Source organism: Volvox carteri, assembly GCF_000143455.1.
Source record: "Volvox carteri f. nagariensis unplaced genomic scaffold VOLCAscaffold_1, whole genome shotgun sequence".
NCBI classification, from domain to species: Eukaryota; Viridiplantae; Chlorophyta; class Chlorophyceae; order Chlamydomonadales; family Volvocaceae; genus Volvox; species Volvox carteri.
In genome coordinates, this window is record NW_003307545.1 from 2,762,200 (window position 1) to 2,778,590 (window position 16,391).

General features: G+C 52.8%; 1 protein-coding gene across 1 annotated transcript; it reads left to right on the forward strand.

The window, feature by feature from the left end:
* Positions 1 to 374: 374 nt before the first annotated feature.
* VOLCADRAFT_78789 (uncharacterized protein) lies at positions 375 to 12,647 on the forward strand (the record flags this gene model as incomplete). The annotated part of the gene is made up of 26 exons (XM_002945742.1): positions 375 to 625; positions 906 to 1,089; positions 1,353 to 1,469; positions 1,943 to 2,071; positions 2,544 to 2,651; positions 2,750 to 2,806; positions 3,209 to 3,307; positions 4,018 to 4,235; positions 4,433 to 4,526; positions 4,843 to 4,932; positions 5,331 to 5,418; positions 5,803 to 5,921; positions 6,230 to 6,286; positions 6,843 to 7,118; positions 7,362 to 7,516; positions 7,734 to 7,891; positions 8,118 to 8,228; positions 8,576 to 8,667; positions 8,903 to 9,041; positions 9,211 to 9,305; positions 9,691 to 9,819; positions 10,235 to 10,424; positions 10,686 to 10,848; positions 11,634 to 11,901; positions 12,042 to 12,128; positions 12,501 to 12,647. 26 exons carry the CDS (start codon positions 375 to 377, stop codon positions 12,645 to 12,647), a joined length of 3,621 nt encoding a protein of 1,206 aa, XP_002945788.1.
* Positions 12,648 to 16,391: the final 3,744 nt, after the last annotated feature.

The following is a 16,391-nucleotide window of genomic DNA, read 5'->3' on the forward strand; positions in this document are numbered from 1 at the left end:
TTTACGGGGCTTGGAAGACCCACACGAATTACAGTCGACGCCTTTTTAAGAAACAGTAATGTCCTGCTTTAAAACAAAACATCTACCACCACCGACGAACCGCCATAATTATGAGGTATATTAACTTCTCAATTAATAGGAATACTTACTGGCTCTGGATTTGAGTTCTTGGTCGCAGTATTGCGTACTAGCAGGTAACCATCTAGTGCAGGACCTGGTGTTGAGGCCAACATAACAAAGGTGCGCTTGCTTTCGCTTATTGTAATGTGAACGATTAAAGCTATTTTACCCCCTCATCAAGAAACGATAACTTTGTGCTTGTGTAGAGCGTCCCGCAGGCCTGTGTAGGTCTTGCCGGCGAGGCCCGACGCAGAATGGTTGATGATAAGAGCGGAGGGCAGCGTTGCTTCGGCATCAAAAACAATTCCAAGAGCGACTCAGATAAGCAGAAGAACCTTCGAAAGGACTTGCCGATTGTCGCCCATGAGTTTAGTTTGGATGAGCTCGCCGCGGAGTACAGCGTCTCTCTAGAGAGAGGACTTACGTCGGCACAAGTTCTCGAGAGTCGCCAAAAACACGGCCCAAATCGGTTGACGCCACCGAAAGTCAAACCGGCATGGTGGGTGTTCCGAGCAGCCGCACGATGCTGTCCTAATTCACCACGACCGGGCAGAAGCCTCTCCATCCATCCGCCAGGTTCCCGATAAACTTCCCGGAAGGCTCTGTCGCCCAAGTCACCAGTTGAGCAAAATCAAGCTCCTGGGTGCTGCCTCATCATAGGAAATAGGGTCCTTGCCACATGCATACTTCCTAGCCCTTTTTTCACCAACGTCACCGTTCTCCTAAAAGCTCTCATGCACGCACCGCCACCGCTTCAATATCATTCACAACTTGTCGTTGTACAGGGTCCTGTACTTGGAGCAGTACACCAACTTCTTCTCCTTGCTGCTCATCGCGGGTGGCATCCTGTGCTTCATAGCGTATGGCATCGACCAGTCCGATGCTTCCAATCTGTACCTGGGGGCGGTGCTCATCGCGGTGGTCTTCATCTCCTCCACGTTTGCATATTTTCAAGAGGCGAAGTCGCAGGTCAGAGTGATAATTCACGTACTCGGTGCGATTCGAACCGTGTACAAGTTACTATTTGTATTGCCGCCGGCCAGCGCGGTTACATAAGTTAACTAACTTCACAACTATAACTTCTAAATCGTAGCAGCACTAGTTGTTCCCGTTTGGCCCTTCTCTTCATGATATTGATCCTGTTATCTTCATCTTTGTATATATTGCCTATATAGCACAGCTTGTATAGGACATGGTTCCCTTCCCCTCTCTCCTCATTCCCCCCCCCTCAGGCCATTATGGACGGGTTTAAATCTCTGATCCCTAAGAAGTGCAAGGTGGTGAGGGATGGGGCAGCCAACGTGTTAGATGCCGTGGAGCTCGTCCCCGGAGATCTAGTGGAGTTCCAGGTTAGAGGTCGTTGGCAGTTAGTGGTTAGCGGTTAGAGGTTATGGACCAACTCCGACGCGGATTTGGTGCTCGCCTGCATTTGATCTGGGTCTCACGTGTGTCGGCCACACCAGCAGAGTTTTGGGTGTCAATGTGCACAAATGGTTTGCGGACTCAGGGTTGATATGGGGCGATCAGACAAGCGCGTCATGCTAATGCATGACCTCCTCCACCCCGCTGCGGGAGGATGTCAACTACAGTTGCCCACCTCTGACCTGATGGCTGATGTGATTTTTGATTTGATTTGGTGTAATTTGATCAGGTCTGATCTGGGTCAGACAGACGTTAGGGTTTGGGATTTTGGGGTCATGCGCCAACAGAGCTTCGGGCGACACACTGACCCAAAATTTGGGTTCAGCAGCCCCATTGCCCCTTGGCCAGGAACCCTTGGCCATTCCGCCACAACTACTAACCGACTCCAACCGCCTTACAGGAGGGCGACCAAGTCCCTGCTGACGTCAGGGTTATCGATTCGTACAACCTCAAAGTGGACAACTCGGCACTGACTGGTACGTCCGTACATCCGTACATCCTTACGAAGGGGTTAGGAGGTGCAATGATTGTTTAAGGAGGACGTAATGAAACACAATGTCGTTGATCTATCTGTTAGAGTGTCGCTGTACGGCTTAACTCCCCTCTCTTACCCCGTGCCTTGCTATGTAAGCCCAAATTTCCTAAAATCTCAATACTCCCCACGAAACTCTCACATTCACAAACTCATCAGGCGAATCGGAGGCTTGTGAACGCGGCCCAACCCTACACGTCACCAACCACGCGGGAGACATTGAGGAGGGAGGGTCCGGCAAACCCAAGGCCAAGGTACGGCACATGTACGGCTGTCGTATGGGTCGTCGCGCGCGCTGTGGTAATGGAAAGCGTTTATTTATGGTGGTGATGGGCCTCCGTTTAAGGATGAACAATCCCGCTTCGGGTTGTTGGGGAAGTTGCTAGGTTCTGGTTGCGGTGGTTGGATCGGATAGGGTATCAAAACACGTTTTCTCCCCTTTCCCGCCTTCCTCCCCCCCCTCTCCCAGATTCCCGCCATCGAAGCCACCAATCTGCTGTTTTACTCCACCATCGTGGCCTCGGGACACGGCCGGGGTGTCGTCATTGGTACGGGAGATAATACCGTGATGGGGCAGGTGAGCAAAGGGGAGCTGGGTTTGCCTGCCTAAGATCTCCACAAAACTTCAAAGATCCAAAAATTCCGGGCCCTGCTTCCCCTTGGACCCCGTTTCAGATCGCCGGGCTTACCGGGGAGACCCAAGGGGATAGCCAACCGCCAATTGTACGGGAGGTGAGTACGGACGGTTGACTACGTTTTTTTGGGTTTGGGTTTTTTGGGTTTGCGGGTTTTTGGGCGGCCTGTGGGTATGAAGTTTCCTTCCAACTCGTGTTGCTCGTGACATACGGGTTTTCTAAGGACAGGTCGCGGTATGTGGTGATTTGGGTTTTAGGGTTTTCTTGAGTAGTTTGCCTTACCGCTTTTAGGGGTCGTCCCACCAGGCGAAGAGGTACCTGCGGGCAGGGGAAAGTTGTGCTTGCTTCCGTGGGAGGTGGCGAGCCTGATAGAGGTAGAGGTAGAGGTCCCTGTCGTAGCGTTCCCGTACTCCGTACACCCCTTCATGTCCCGTCCTTTCCATTCAGACATACAGACAGGCACACATACACACACACTTCCGCACTGTGACTGCCGCAGGTGAACCGCTTCATCACCATCATCTCTGGCATCGCCATCACCATCGGTATCGTGTTTTTGGCTGTGGGAATCGGCTTGGGGGTCATGACTGTCGTACAGGTGCGCGGGGTGCTTTGCAACCGTGTCTGGATTACTTTTTGCACATACTAAGCATTTGCTTTGGGTGATTTGTCTGCACGATTTACGGGGATAAAATATATGTCTCATCTTAGAATAACTCAGAGAGACATACATACGGACGTACCTACGTACATGTATTCTACGGCGCGCACCTCCCCACGGCTTTCTCCACTGCCTGGCTTAGCGCCAATACCCCGATTTGATGGGGATGGGCATGAGGATGGGGATGGGTTTGGGGGCTGGAGATGGGTGGCATCCTCTCTCTCGCCCGCGGTTTTTCGGAAATAGACATCGCGCGGAGCCCTGAGGCTGTTAAGGCTGTACCATGCATGGATTACATGGAAGCCGGGCACTCTGTCATTATCATCGGAGACCACCTTCGCGAATACTCTTCGGAGTCCCAAGTACCTTGCCTCCCCTGCCCACTGCCCCGTATATACATTCGGACACATACATTCGTACACATACATCCGTACACATAGATACGTACACATAGATCCGTTGGATCCTGGTGGTGGGTGCGGAACCTGAGCGAACCACTGAGAAGTTGACCTCGGGTGACTGGATGAGGGTGCCCCGAAATACCGGGGAAGGCAGGGTTTCGCCAGGTAGCGGCCGCAGGGTGAAGATATGGCCCCCTGTCCCACACATACATACATACATACATACATACGTGCACACGCACACAGGCTCTGGTATTCGCCATCTCCGTCATCGTGGCCGTTGTCCCGGAGGGTCTCCTGGTGACCCTGACGGTGGCCCTGGCGCTAACCGCCAAGAGAATGCACAACAAGAACGTGCTGGTCAAGAACCTTCAATCAGTGGAGACTCTGGGCTGTACGACAGTCATCGCGTCGGATAAAACCGGAACGCTAACACAGAACCGCATGACTGTGCAGCATTGCTGGTACGGCGGAGGGGGCTCGGGGGGATGGACGCTGGGGGGAAGGGGAGGGGAGGGGAGGGGAGGGGAGGGGAGGGGAGGGGAGGGGAGGGGAGACGTGTGTGTGTGTGTGTTTGGGGGGTGATGAGCGAGATGAGATGAGATGAGCGATGACAATAAAAAAACCGAGTTTTATATTTGGACGTACGTTATGGTGGCAGGTACGACAACCAGCTGTACGACGTGCCGGCGGCTCGCAACATGCCGGAGCTTCAGAAGATGATGGCTGATTCCGAAAAGAAAGGTCCGTCACAAGTCGTTTTGTTTTTAATTTTTATTTTACGTTTTGTTTTTGTTTTGTTATGTTTGTTTTATTTGATTTTGTTTTGTTTTAGTTTGTTGTCAAAAATGAATGTGATTAAACCATTTTGCTTGTAGATAGAACTTAAGGCAGGACCATTTTTTCCTGTGCAGCACTTGACCTCCTGGTCGCCTTCGGAGTTCCCTCCTCCAACACACTTGCCTGCAACATGTGCCTACGTGTGCACCTCCCTGATCACCATCACCCTTTCAAATCCCTGTCGCCCCCCCCACACCCCCGGGCTGGGCATGTTGCTGCACAGGCCTTCAGGGCTGGCCGCTCTTTGATCCGAAGACTTCCTCCTTCCAAATGCTGCAGCGAATTGCAACGTTGTGCAATAACTCGGACTTTATCGTACAGGTACGATCTTAAACATGGTTCTGAATATGGTTGGGGTTGCGGTTACTGGTGGGCGGGTTTTTTCCTTTTGTTATATAATTATTATTGTTGTTATTGGTTATTGTTGTTCTGGGTAATTGTGCAGGTGGGTGAACCGGCTATGATTACTGCCGTACCTACCTTTATAAATCCACCTAGAGACCTGTTCTCGCCCGCACCCTCTCTTTTGCCGAGTTTCGACCTTATTTTGGCCTCCTTCATATCCTCTTCATGTCAGGTTGTTTTGATCATGACCAACAAAATGGACACGCAGATGCGTCAATGCTGTTGCTTGTATAGGAAGCGCTTTCCGCTTTTACTGCATCACGTTTATGCATAATCGCTAACAAATCATAATGCGCTGTGGACTAATTTGGCAGGATAAGTTCGATCCGACTCGGCCTCTGTTGGATTTAGAGAAGGAGGCGCTGAGCTCGGATTTCAATCTCCTGGGGCTTCAGACCACAGGTGTGCGTGCGTACATATGTCTGTCCGTACGATTGTGTGTACGATTTGGTACGGGGTTCGTTTTAATATATGCAATGTATGAACGACTTGAAGGATTCATCTTTGCATCGCTGTCCATTCGACAAGGCTCCTTCCTGCGCGGTAATGACGACAGGTCGGCCGTCCCCTGGGCCCCATCCATGAATATTATATCATAAACATATACAACATGATTAAAAATATAAAACAAAAAACGGTTGACATCGTTGTAAACCCACATCACAAGACGCCAACCGCCTTAACTAACCGTCATAACCACCAACCAACAAAAAAATGCAACCTATAGCCCTAAAAACCCTAATTACCATAATTACCATGGTCCCTTCTCACACCTTCTATTCTCAGGCGACGCTTCTGAGAGCGGCCTCATCAAGGCGGTCCAGCTGCTGCATGACGTGAAGAAGTACCGGGCCGAATATCCCAAACTGTTCGAAATCAAATTTAACTCGACCAACAAATACCAGGTGGGTTGTAGTAGTGCATACATATGGGTTATAGTGCCTATATAAGATATTCCTACTCCTATTACTCTTACTCCTCGGTTTACATTTCAGATCGTATGTGATCCTGTCTCAATGTCAGTCGTTGTACCCGGGGGTAATTCCGGCCCACAACCAACCCCCGTTTGTTTGTCTACCCGTCTGTAAAACCCTAAGTCCAATCTTAATTGGTTGACTCCTAATCTCCCGGGGCCCCCTCCTCCCAACCCTCCCTGCATTCGGGCAAAACGTTTGGTGCTCTCTCGTACGACGACAATGTACGACAATTGCAGATCGGCATTCATGACCAAAGGAAGGACGGCGATACGCGTCCACTGCTGCTCATGAAGGTGTGTATGTACGCCTGTCTTTGTCTGCCTGTATGTATGTTGTTACAGGGTGGTTAACTTCGCCAGCGGCCCCCTTTCCCGGGGCAGTCCCTGCTCTCCCCTGCTAGAGGGGCACCCTAATCCGGCACCCCATCCGACTTCAGAATGTATTCGTTGGGTTCGGCAACTCACCATCAGCATCCAACCAAATCTAGCGGTTCAACGGCGCATCAACTTAGTTTCCGGGTAGCTCGCAAGTTGATTTTAACACGTCCTACATCGTCCATATGATGGGGGCCACCTCCCATTTCAACACTCCTCAATTACCCGAGGAGCCAGCAGGCGGATTTGAACCCGGGTCTGCCGGGAGCAGAAGTCAGGCCTTAACCTCTGCCAGCCGCCTGTGGGTATGTATGTATGTGTGTATGTAAGTGTTTTCGTGTAGGCGTTACCAGATTATGTCTTGTATATGATGTTGTTACAGGGTGGTATCCAATACACACGCACATACACATACACACTTACACGTTCCTTAACTTTCTCCCCTCTCCCCTCCGAACCCCCCTGGAGCCTCCAGGGCGCCCCCGAGCGCGTCTGGGCCGCCTCGTCGTACATCCTCATCAATGGTCACCAAGTGCCCAAAACCGAGAAATGGGAGGCCGCCTTCAACTCGGCCTACGAGTCCCTGGGGGCGCTGGGAGAGCGCGTGTTGGGTTTCGCCTACGCGAACCTTGACGGCCTGCCCCACAACCACCCCTGGACTGACCAACCCGCGCCAAACTTTCCCGTACAAGGCCTTGTGTTTTGTGGCCTGATGTCGCTCATTGATCCGCCGCGTCTGGGCGTGCCGGAGGTACGGATTTTCCTTTGGGTGGGAGGGGGAAGCGGGGGGGAATATCCCCCTGTGTGTGGGGGGGGGGGGGTAAATACCGGGGGAGTTCAGCACACAACCCGTGTAGCCCACGTTTCAAACCCGCCCTCCAAAACACCCCCATTTCCCCTTCACTGCCCCCTGATCTCTTTCCCCCCCCACCCACCCAACTTCCGGCTCCCCCCCGTCTCCCTCCCTCCCCCCCTTTCCCCCCCCCTTTTCCAGGCCGTAACCACCTGCAAGCGGGCCTCCGTGCGCGTGTTCATGGTGACAGGCGACCACCCGATCACCGCTCGGGCCATAGCCGAGCAGATCGGCATCCTGGACAAGGAGGTGGTGGCCCGAGGCAAGGGCAAGGTGGTGACGGGAGACGACATTCGGTGAGCTCGCGTGTTGGCGAGTGGGGTTGTGTTTGGGGGTTTGGGGGGAGGATGTAAGCGTTTAGTAGGGGGGTTGGGAGCTGGGGTGTTAGGTTGGCGTGGGGGTTGGTATATGATTCGTGATTCGTGTGATTGCGGGATTTTGTGGGTTTTCTGTTAGTTCCTCGCTCTCCTTGACTTGCCGTACCCTCTGCCGTACTTTTCGTGCTGTACACAGCAATCTGATGGCCATCGATGACGACGCCAAGCGGGAGGCCGCCTGGGACGATATCTTGTTGAAGAACGAGCAGATTGTGTTTGCCCGAGTTACCCCGGCGCATAAACTGCTGATCGTGGAGAACAACCAGCGCCTGAAGCGCGTTGTGGCGGTTACAGGTCGGTCCAGTGCGTGCGTGTGTGTGTATGGGTGTGTATGGGTGTGTATGGGTGTGTATGGGGGGGAGTGTGGGGGGTAATGGGTGGGGTGGGTGGATGGTGTGTGTGGGGTGGGGTGGGGGNGGTGATTGTGGGGTGTGTGTATGTGTACCAAGATCTCCTCAATCTGTCTCAACCCACCCTCACACCCCTCTCAACCTTCACCTTCGCGCGCACACGCTCGCAGGTGACGGTGTTAACGACGCCCCTGCGCTCAAAAAGGCGGATATCGGCATCTCCATGGGCATTGCTGGAAAGGACGTGTCGAAGGAGGCAGCGGATATGATTCTCATGGACGGTACGACAATTAGTTAGTACGGCAGATGTACGGCAGATTGATAGCACTGCAGGTTTTGGTATGAATACTGCTGCTGTTATGGCAGGTAGACAGGTATTGGGCTGTGATGTAAATCGTTGAGTATGGGAGGTAGGCAAAGTGATATACGGCAATCAGTTGGTACGGCATCCAGGTAAAATGACGAATGTAAATGTATTGTGTCGTCGCCTTGCCATCTTAACGTCCTTCCTGTCGCTCCTCCTGCTCCGTCACTCTTTGCCTGCCAACGTTTTAAACTTTTAAATCCTGGTCCTCTTCCCCGGCTCAACCGTCCCAACCGTCCCAACCAACTACCTGCTAACCGACAGACAACTTTGCCTCCATCGTCAACGGGGTGGAGGAGGGTCGGCTCATTTTCGACAACCTCAAAAAGTCGATCAACTACACCCTCACGTCCAAGGTACGAATTGTCATTGCCTACGTGTACGACACTTTGTACGGCATACCCCGGCGATGTTGCGCACCAACACTGATATATTCTCATGTGTTGTGGCCAGTAGCGTTAGCATATAAAGTCGTACAGTCTCTTGAGAGACTGTTGTGATCCCCGACCTTCTCCCTCCCTTCTCTTACACCCAACCCCCCACCCCCCAACCCCCCGCCAACCCCAAAACCCGCTCCTCGCCTTTCGCCAGGTTCCGGAGCTATCTCCTTTTTTGCTGTGGGTGATTGCTGGCATACCGCTCGCCACAACCACCATTTTGATTCTGGCCATCGATCTGGGAACGGATATGATCCCCGCCATCTCCTTCGCGTACGAGACCCGGGAGGCAGGTGAGCACGGGGTCGGGGGGTGGTGTACGTGTAAGTGTATGCATGTCTGTGAATGTGAGAGTGAAAGTGTCGTATTTTCCTTGATGAATAACTGGGAAAAAACCTGAGCTGTCAAGTTATGCCGTACTACTGCCCCTTGGAAACCCCTCCACAACCCCTAACCCCACAGACATCATGTCCCGACCGCCCCGTGACGCACACTCGGACCACCTCGTCAATCTGAAGCTGCTGCTGTTCACGTACCTGCACATCGGCGTGATGCAGGTACCAGGCAGTGGGCGCGTGGTGCGGATGTGTGTGTGCGTGTATGTATGTATGTATGTTCGTATGTATGCATGTGAATGTAGGTGCACGTGCGTGGAGGGTGCGTGTGGGTTTTGTACGCGTGCGCGTGTGTTTTGTGTGTATTTTATGTTTGTTTTGTGTGAGGAGGGAGGGGGGTATGCAACTAAAGTGAAAGCAGAGTTCAGCAGCAGGTTTCAGAGACTGCTGTGAGGAGGGAGGGAGGGAGGGATAGACCGTTGAAGGAGTTGTTGCGAAACACCGTGTGGGACCGTTCCCTTCGTCCGTGCGCTGCCGCGCTCCACCCTACCCCTACCCCTACGATACCTCCTTCCCCCTTCCGCCACCCCCCCCCCGCCCCTCGAAGGCTCTGGCGGGCTGGTTCGGCTTCTTCGTGTGCATGAACGACTACGGTTACAATCCCCGCGTCATGTACGGCATCGGACACTCCTGGGATGATGCACAGCTGCTTTGCAGTATCAGAGATGATGGCACGGTAAGGTTGTTGGGAGTTAGTTAAGGTTAGTTAACTTAGGGTTCAGTTCGGTTTGAACCTGGGTGGTTATTCTAAGAATATGAGGTGGGGGAGGGGAGAGTGGTGGAGACGTGGTAAACAACGAGGGGACCTTTGGAGGTATGGGAGGACAGACCGCCGTGCCGTGCCGTGCCGTGCCGGGTCATGCCGTGCCGTATCCCATCGCGTGGGCAAAGTTTCAGTTCCTCCAAAGTCACCTACTGTCGCATTCGCCCTTTACGACAGCACGAGTTCTCCGCCTTCGGCTGTGACTGTGGGCCGCTTGTTCTTCCATCCGTTCATTCGCACCCGTTCGAGGTTGTGTTGTCGTACCGTTCCGAGTCACCGCGTGGCCCGTGCAAACACACCCACCCACCCACGCACCCCGCGTGCCCAGGTGTCCAAGTGCGGCTTCGGTTGCAAGGGCCCGAACTCTGCAGCCGTTACAGAGGCGGTTGTCGCCGCCGCCGGGCTGGCGAAGTTCTCCGCCGCTGCCGCCGCAATGCGCACCGCCACCGCTGACTTTTGCAAGGAAGGTTGCTTTGCCAGCAACAACTATAGCGACCCATTTTCGGAGTTTGCGCCGGGTACGTTTGTCTGTCTGTCTGTTTATTTGTGTGATCTTTAGCGGTCTGGGAATTGCCAGACTGATTCCATCTGACCGATAGCCTCCTCCGGGGGATGGACGAATCCCTCACCACCTGGCGAGCGTGTGTGTCTGTGTGTGACACGTATCGTACATGTTGCCGAAACCTCCATAACCACCAAACTACCTACCCAAAGTCCTACCTTAATAATTTTTAAAGAAGCTCCTTAACCACCCAACCTCCCAACCGCCAAACGCTTAGGCGGCCGCGGCTTCCGAGGTTTCGCCTTGGGGCCCGAGGCGGTTTGCAGTCGTACATGTTCCTGGTACAACGGACTCGGCGCCGCGGAGAGGGCCTTTTATCTGACTGAAAGTACCAGTACGACATCGCCGTACCGCAACATTCTGACGCCCGAAGACGATAGGTAAGGACGGCCCCGGGGGCGAGAGAGTTCGGTGGTTGGGTGGTTGGAAAAATAATATTGGGGGGAGAGTTGGGGGGCCGTGCTGCTGGCGCGTTGGGGTTTGGTGGTATATTTGGCGTACGTTGGTGCACGGCGGTTGTGGCGGTTGGTACGGAAACGGCGGATGGGATGCCAGGACGTAGTGCTGTACACGCCGGTAAACATGACACATTACTTTCTCCCCCCCTCTCTCTCTCTCTAAATACACACATACATATATGCGCACACAAGGCTATGCCCGGGGCAGCATACATGCTTTTAGCTCGACCTGGCTTTCTTCGTTGTTTCAATTTTTTTCCTTCTTCTTCTTCTTCTTCGGGGGGATGTTGTTATATTCGGTGGGTTGCAGAATGGTCAGGAGATTTATTTTACATCTCACCCTTGGGAGCTGTCCCTGTAGTAGTTGTAAAACCCTTTCCTTCTGTTCAAAACATTTCCTACTTAGGGTTTCTTTCCTTTCTGTCCGAATATTTAAGCAACGGTCTCTCCTCTGCCCCATCCGTAGTTTTAACAGGTGCCTCCCGACCGACCGAACCCTCCTCCCGACCGACCTACCCCTCCTCCCCGCCCAACCTTCTGCAACGGGGTCCTCTGGCCCTCTTGCCTCTTATCTTTCAACCACCAGCCTCCTCAATCACCCCCCACATCACCATCCCGATCACTATTTTCCAAAGGACACCCCCACACCCCACAACACGCCGCCCTCCCCCCCCCACACACACCCACACACCCACTCACCCACACAGGAACTTCAAGTACTTCTGCGGCTCCGCCTTCAACGCCACCCTCTCCGCAACCTTTGGTTTCGGAGGCCGCGGCGAAGTGGACAAAAACGCCGAAGCGCCGACGGGATCTCTGTACTATTGGCGTGCGGCACACCAAAACGTACCAAACCCCACCTACCAACGACACGTGTTATCTCAGGGACAGACAGCATACTTCGTAGCGGTGGTAATGAACAAGATTATCGCGGCGCTGATGTCCAAGACTCGGAAGCTGTCGATTTTTTCACAGGTAATATCGATGTACGATGTACGAAAGAAGCCGGACGACGGGCTGTGCACGGCTTCGTATAAACCTTTACAAATCCCATACACGACCTTTCTTCCTGCTTTTTTCCTTAAAACTCGGTTTTTTTTAAATGTGCCGTACAGGGTGTTCTGAACAACAAATTCATGTTGGGAGGCTTCGTCTTCGAAGCATGCCTGGTGGTGCTCATCGCCTACGTGCCGCCCTTAAACGTAAGTCGCTTTAAAAAATTGGGGGTTGTAAGGCGCGTTTTTATCATCGCGATTTCGACTTATCTAAGTTTTTCGAGAACTTACACACCTGTGTTTCCGTTTTGTGTTTTGTGTTTTTTTGTGATCTGTGGGAGAGTGATCGCTCTCCGGGTGCTTTCTAGTTTTGTCAAATTCGCGGATTTCCGTTTGCTGAAATACAAGTAAACCCTTAGTAACCTATTTATACCTGTGCATATGAACATTGGCCACTGCCTTGTCACTTCCGTACCTCTCTCATTCAGCTACTACTTCACGCACCTCTACATCTCATCTGAACTGTCGTAGACCTTTTGCTTACATTGCCGTTGCCGTCGTACATTTCCCGTCGTACAGGTCGTGTTCAACACCGGGCCGATCTCCGGTCTTCATTGGCTGCCCGGGCTGCCGTGGTTCTTGCTGTGTTTCGTGTACGATGAAACACGCAAGGCCCTCATGCGCGCGAATCCGGGCGGTTGGGTGGAGCGGTTAACGTATTGGTAAAATCAGTTGCGCCGCTAACGGTTGGGGCTTATTGACGCAGTTTTAATGGAATCGGAGGACGCTCACAGTGAGGAACTGCCAAGTGCATTTGTTTGTGTAAGTAAGTGCGCGCAGGTTTGTGTCGCGACAAAGTGTACGGCAGCAGTCGTACGGTAGGAACCGCAGAATGAAACCCCGGGGCCGGGCGGTGGGGAGAAGGTGGAAAACCCTTCACAGCCTGATGGACGGACCGTTGACCGTTCGTTACCCGTTGGGAAGCTTTTTTCATGGCGGCGACGGTGCAGTACACCGGTTTCGTACACCATAAAATCAGACTCCTCTATTCTCTGCTTCCAAACTACCTTTAGTACGACGGTCGTACGCTCTAGGCGCCATGAAAAAAGGTGACCCAAGGTCACCACTTCACTCGGCTGCTGTGAGGGCTCTGTGAGTTCCGTGCGGTCCGCGATGTCGTGTGGAAAGGCCCCTGCCCCCTTATTCCCCTTATTACTGTGTTGCCGCCTAAATAAAAAAACGTCCGCTCTCGAAATTCCCTGGAGGGGTAATTCGTACATTGTACTGCATGAAGGAGGGTTCAGACTGCACAGCTGCGCCTTGTTGAGTTTCGGACACGGGCGAAGGAAGGGCACATATGGACATACAAACATATTTTCATGCATACATACAAACTTCTGCTCCCAGTTGACCCAGTCGACCCGGGTTCAAATCCGCCTGCCGGCTCCTCGGGTGTTTGAGGAGTGATGAAATGGGAGGTGGCCCCCCATCTTATGGACGGTGTAGGACGTGATAATATCAACTTGCGAGCTGACCAGGAACTAAGTTGATGCGCCGTTGATCCGCTAGATTTGGTTGGATGCTGGTGGTGAGTTGCCGAACTCAACGAATACATTCTGAAGTCGGATGGGGTGACGGATTAGGGTGCCCCTCTAGCAGGGGAGAGCAGGGACTGCCCCGGGAAAGGGGGCCGCTGGCGAAGTTAACCACCCTGTAACAACATACATACAAACATGTGGGCGCACCCATTCACATGCACCTGACCCCGACAACTCCACCTCCGGATGCCGTACAAAATCATAAAGGCGCAAAACAGCACCCGCAGCGCGCAGGGTAATTTGGGGGGGGTGGGGGGTTGTATGTGGGTTGGGGTACCGTTTATAGCGGTAGTGGGCTCGAGAGGGCGTGTTGCAGCCGAGGATGGTGTGTCGATGGGGGCGCTAGCGCTAGCGCTGACAGCGGTTGAGTTCTGTGGTGGTTGATGTTTGATGGTTGTAATGATGATGATGATAATGACGATAATGACAACTTCCGCGTTCCACGTCCGGCGGGGGACGAGGGCGGGGCTCTTTATCTTCTGGGGTGTTGTGCAGTGGACGTTGGATGGAGCAGTTGGTCCTGGTGGTTAGGTCGGTTGGGAGTTGGTGGTTGGGTTGCACGGGTGGACGACGGGTGCAACCTTATGTGGCTTTCATCGCATCGTAACCCTTCGCGGTGCAGATGCTAGTGACCCCTGATAGATACATCGGGGGAGGTGGCCGAAGTACCCACTGAAGTAGTTCTCAAGGAGGCTGTATAGGATATGGGGGAGGGGGGGAGGAGGAGCTGTGTTGCTGAGGGGGGGCCACAGATATAGAGCAACAGATTGCAATCGCGACGGGTTTCGCAGCAATAGCAGCGATTAGGGAGACATACATACATACATGAATTGGCGGTTTAGGTTATTTTTCTGTCGCGATTATCGATCCTGCCTCTGCCCTAGCTGGTAAGCTGAAAAGTGAGAGCGTGAGAGAGATGCGAGCGAAATTTACAATTGTGCAAAACGGATTTCGTGCCGGTCATTCCGAAAGCAGTAGAAGGTTGGAACAACTACCCATGTATATGTTTTAATCCGTTTTAACGCGTGTGTGCTAAATCTGCTGCTGCTAATGCTGCTGCTAATGCTGCTGCTGAACCAGTACTTTAAGAAGGGGCAAAAGAGCACCAGCTCCCGGCGATGTGTGCACTGCCGCACGTCGTAGTCCGCGCTTCATCTCAACACCCTGCTTCTCAAGCGAAACACACTGCGTCATCATTATCATCAACACCAATAACACCAATTTGATAGCAACTGGCACCAGTTACAACACCAGGAACTACCGCAGCAACAGGACAGCAGTAGCAGTAGCTATGGCATTACATACATACATACATCACCATTATCGTTTAATGTGCATGAAATTAGCTTCATGTCTTTATTTTCCCAACAATTTCCCGGCGGGCCTTATGATGTTGTTATAGGGTGGTATAGCTTCACCAGCGGCCCCCTTTCCCGAGGCAGTTCCCTGCTTTCCCCTGCGAGAGGGGCCCCTAATCCATTCACCCCATCCGACTTCAGAGTGTATTCTTTGGGTTCGGCAACTCACCACCAGCATCCAACCAAATCTAGCGGATCAACGGCGCCTCAACTTAGTTCCTGGTCAGCTCGCAAGTTGAGATTATCACGTCCTAAGCCGTTTGTACGATGGGCGACCACCTCCCATTTCAACACTTGTTAAGTACCCGCGGTGCCGGCAGGCGGATATGAAACCGGACACTCCGGGAGCAGAAGTCCTAAGGCCTTAACCCCTGCCAGCCACCTGCCTTATGTATGTACGTATGTATGTATGTCCCGAGGCCTGCTGGCAGCCGGCCGCCGGCCACGGGGGCCCAACCCCCCGGAGGCCGCTTCCCCCCTTTGTGCGTCCCTTTATGTTCTCTTAAACCCGGAAGCCGGGAACGGCGAAGAGGGGACGGCGCTGAAATAAATGGCATCATCCAACACACTACTATGGCACCAACCCGCGTCCCTCCAGCCACCACCAGCGGGTACGGACATGTGAATTAAGAAAACTAAATAATTAATAATCACATACTTCTCACCAACATCAGCAACATCCCTCACTCTCTCGCTCTCCCCCTTTCCACCCCACTCTCCCCAGCACACCAGATCCATGTTGCAGTACAACGCCGTGCAAAATAAAAACACAGCACCATTGCGCTGCAGTGACTTTGCGCAATGACACCAAAGGTGTCAAGTTGCCGTTTGTAAACAATGTGTGCGCGTATACGAATAAAATGGTGTCATGTCAACAGCATTTGCACAAAAAGAGGAAACAGAGGAGTAGAGGCGGATAGCAGAGGTGACACAAAGGCAGGTCTGTGTACGGCAATGTACGATCGTGTGGGAAATGCACCAACAAGACGGATAGGAAACAAACAAAATGAGTGTCACACCCTAAAATGAAAGTGCGCGAACACAAATCGTGCCATATAAGGATGCCGTTGTCAATACGGCGTAACATGAGCGAGCGTAGCATCTTGCCACTACTCACTGGCTCGTACGGCTCGTAGGCTCAATCGTCGGCCCGCAGCGCCTGCAGCCGTAATATCGAAGCACCTATATTTTTATACACTCGTGGATCGGAGTCAGGAGTCAGCAACCTTATATTATCCTCATATCTGTGTGTATGTGTGTCGCCTGTTTTGGCAACGACGGAGAATTGCAACACTTAAGAGACGCCTGCCGGTATTAATTTGGGTTTGTGTGTATGTCGGTCTGTGTGCATGTAAAGGGTGGAAAACCCTCATGCGCAGCTCTCTACTCTACCATATACACACGACCAAACGAACTCCACAAAACGGAGAGATTTGTGGTTTTGGTTTGGCTGTCGCTCCCTCGCTCCCTCCCCCCCCCTCTCTCCCTCCCCCTCTCTCTCTCTCTCTCTCTCT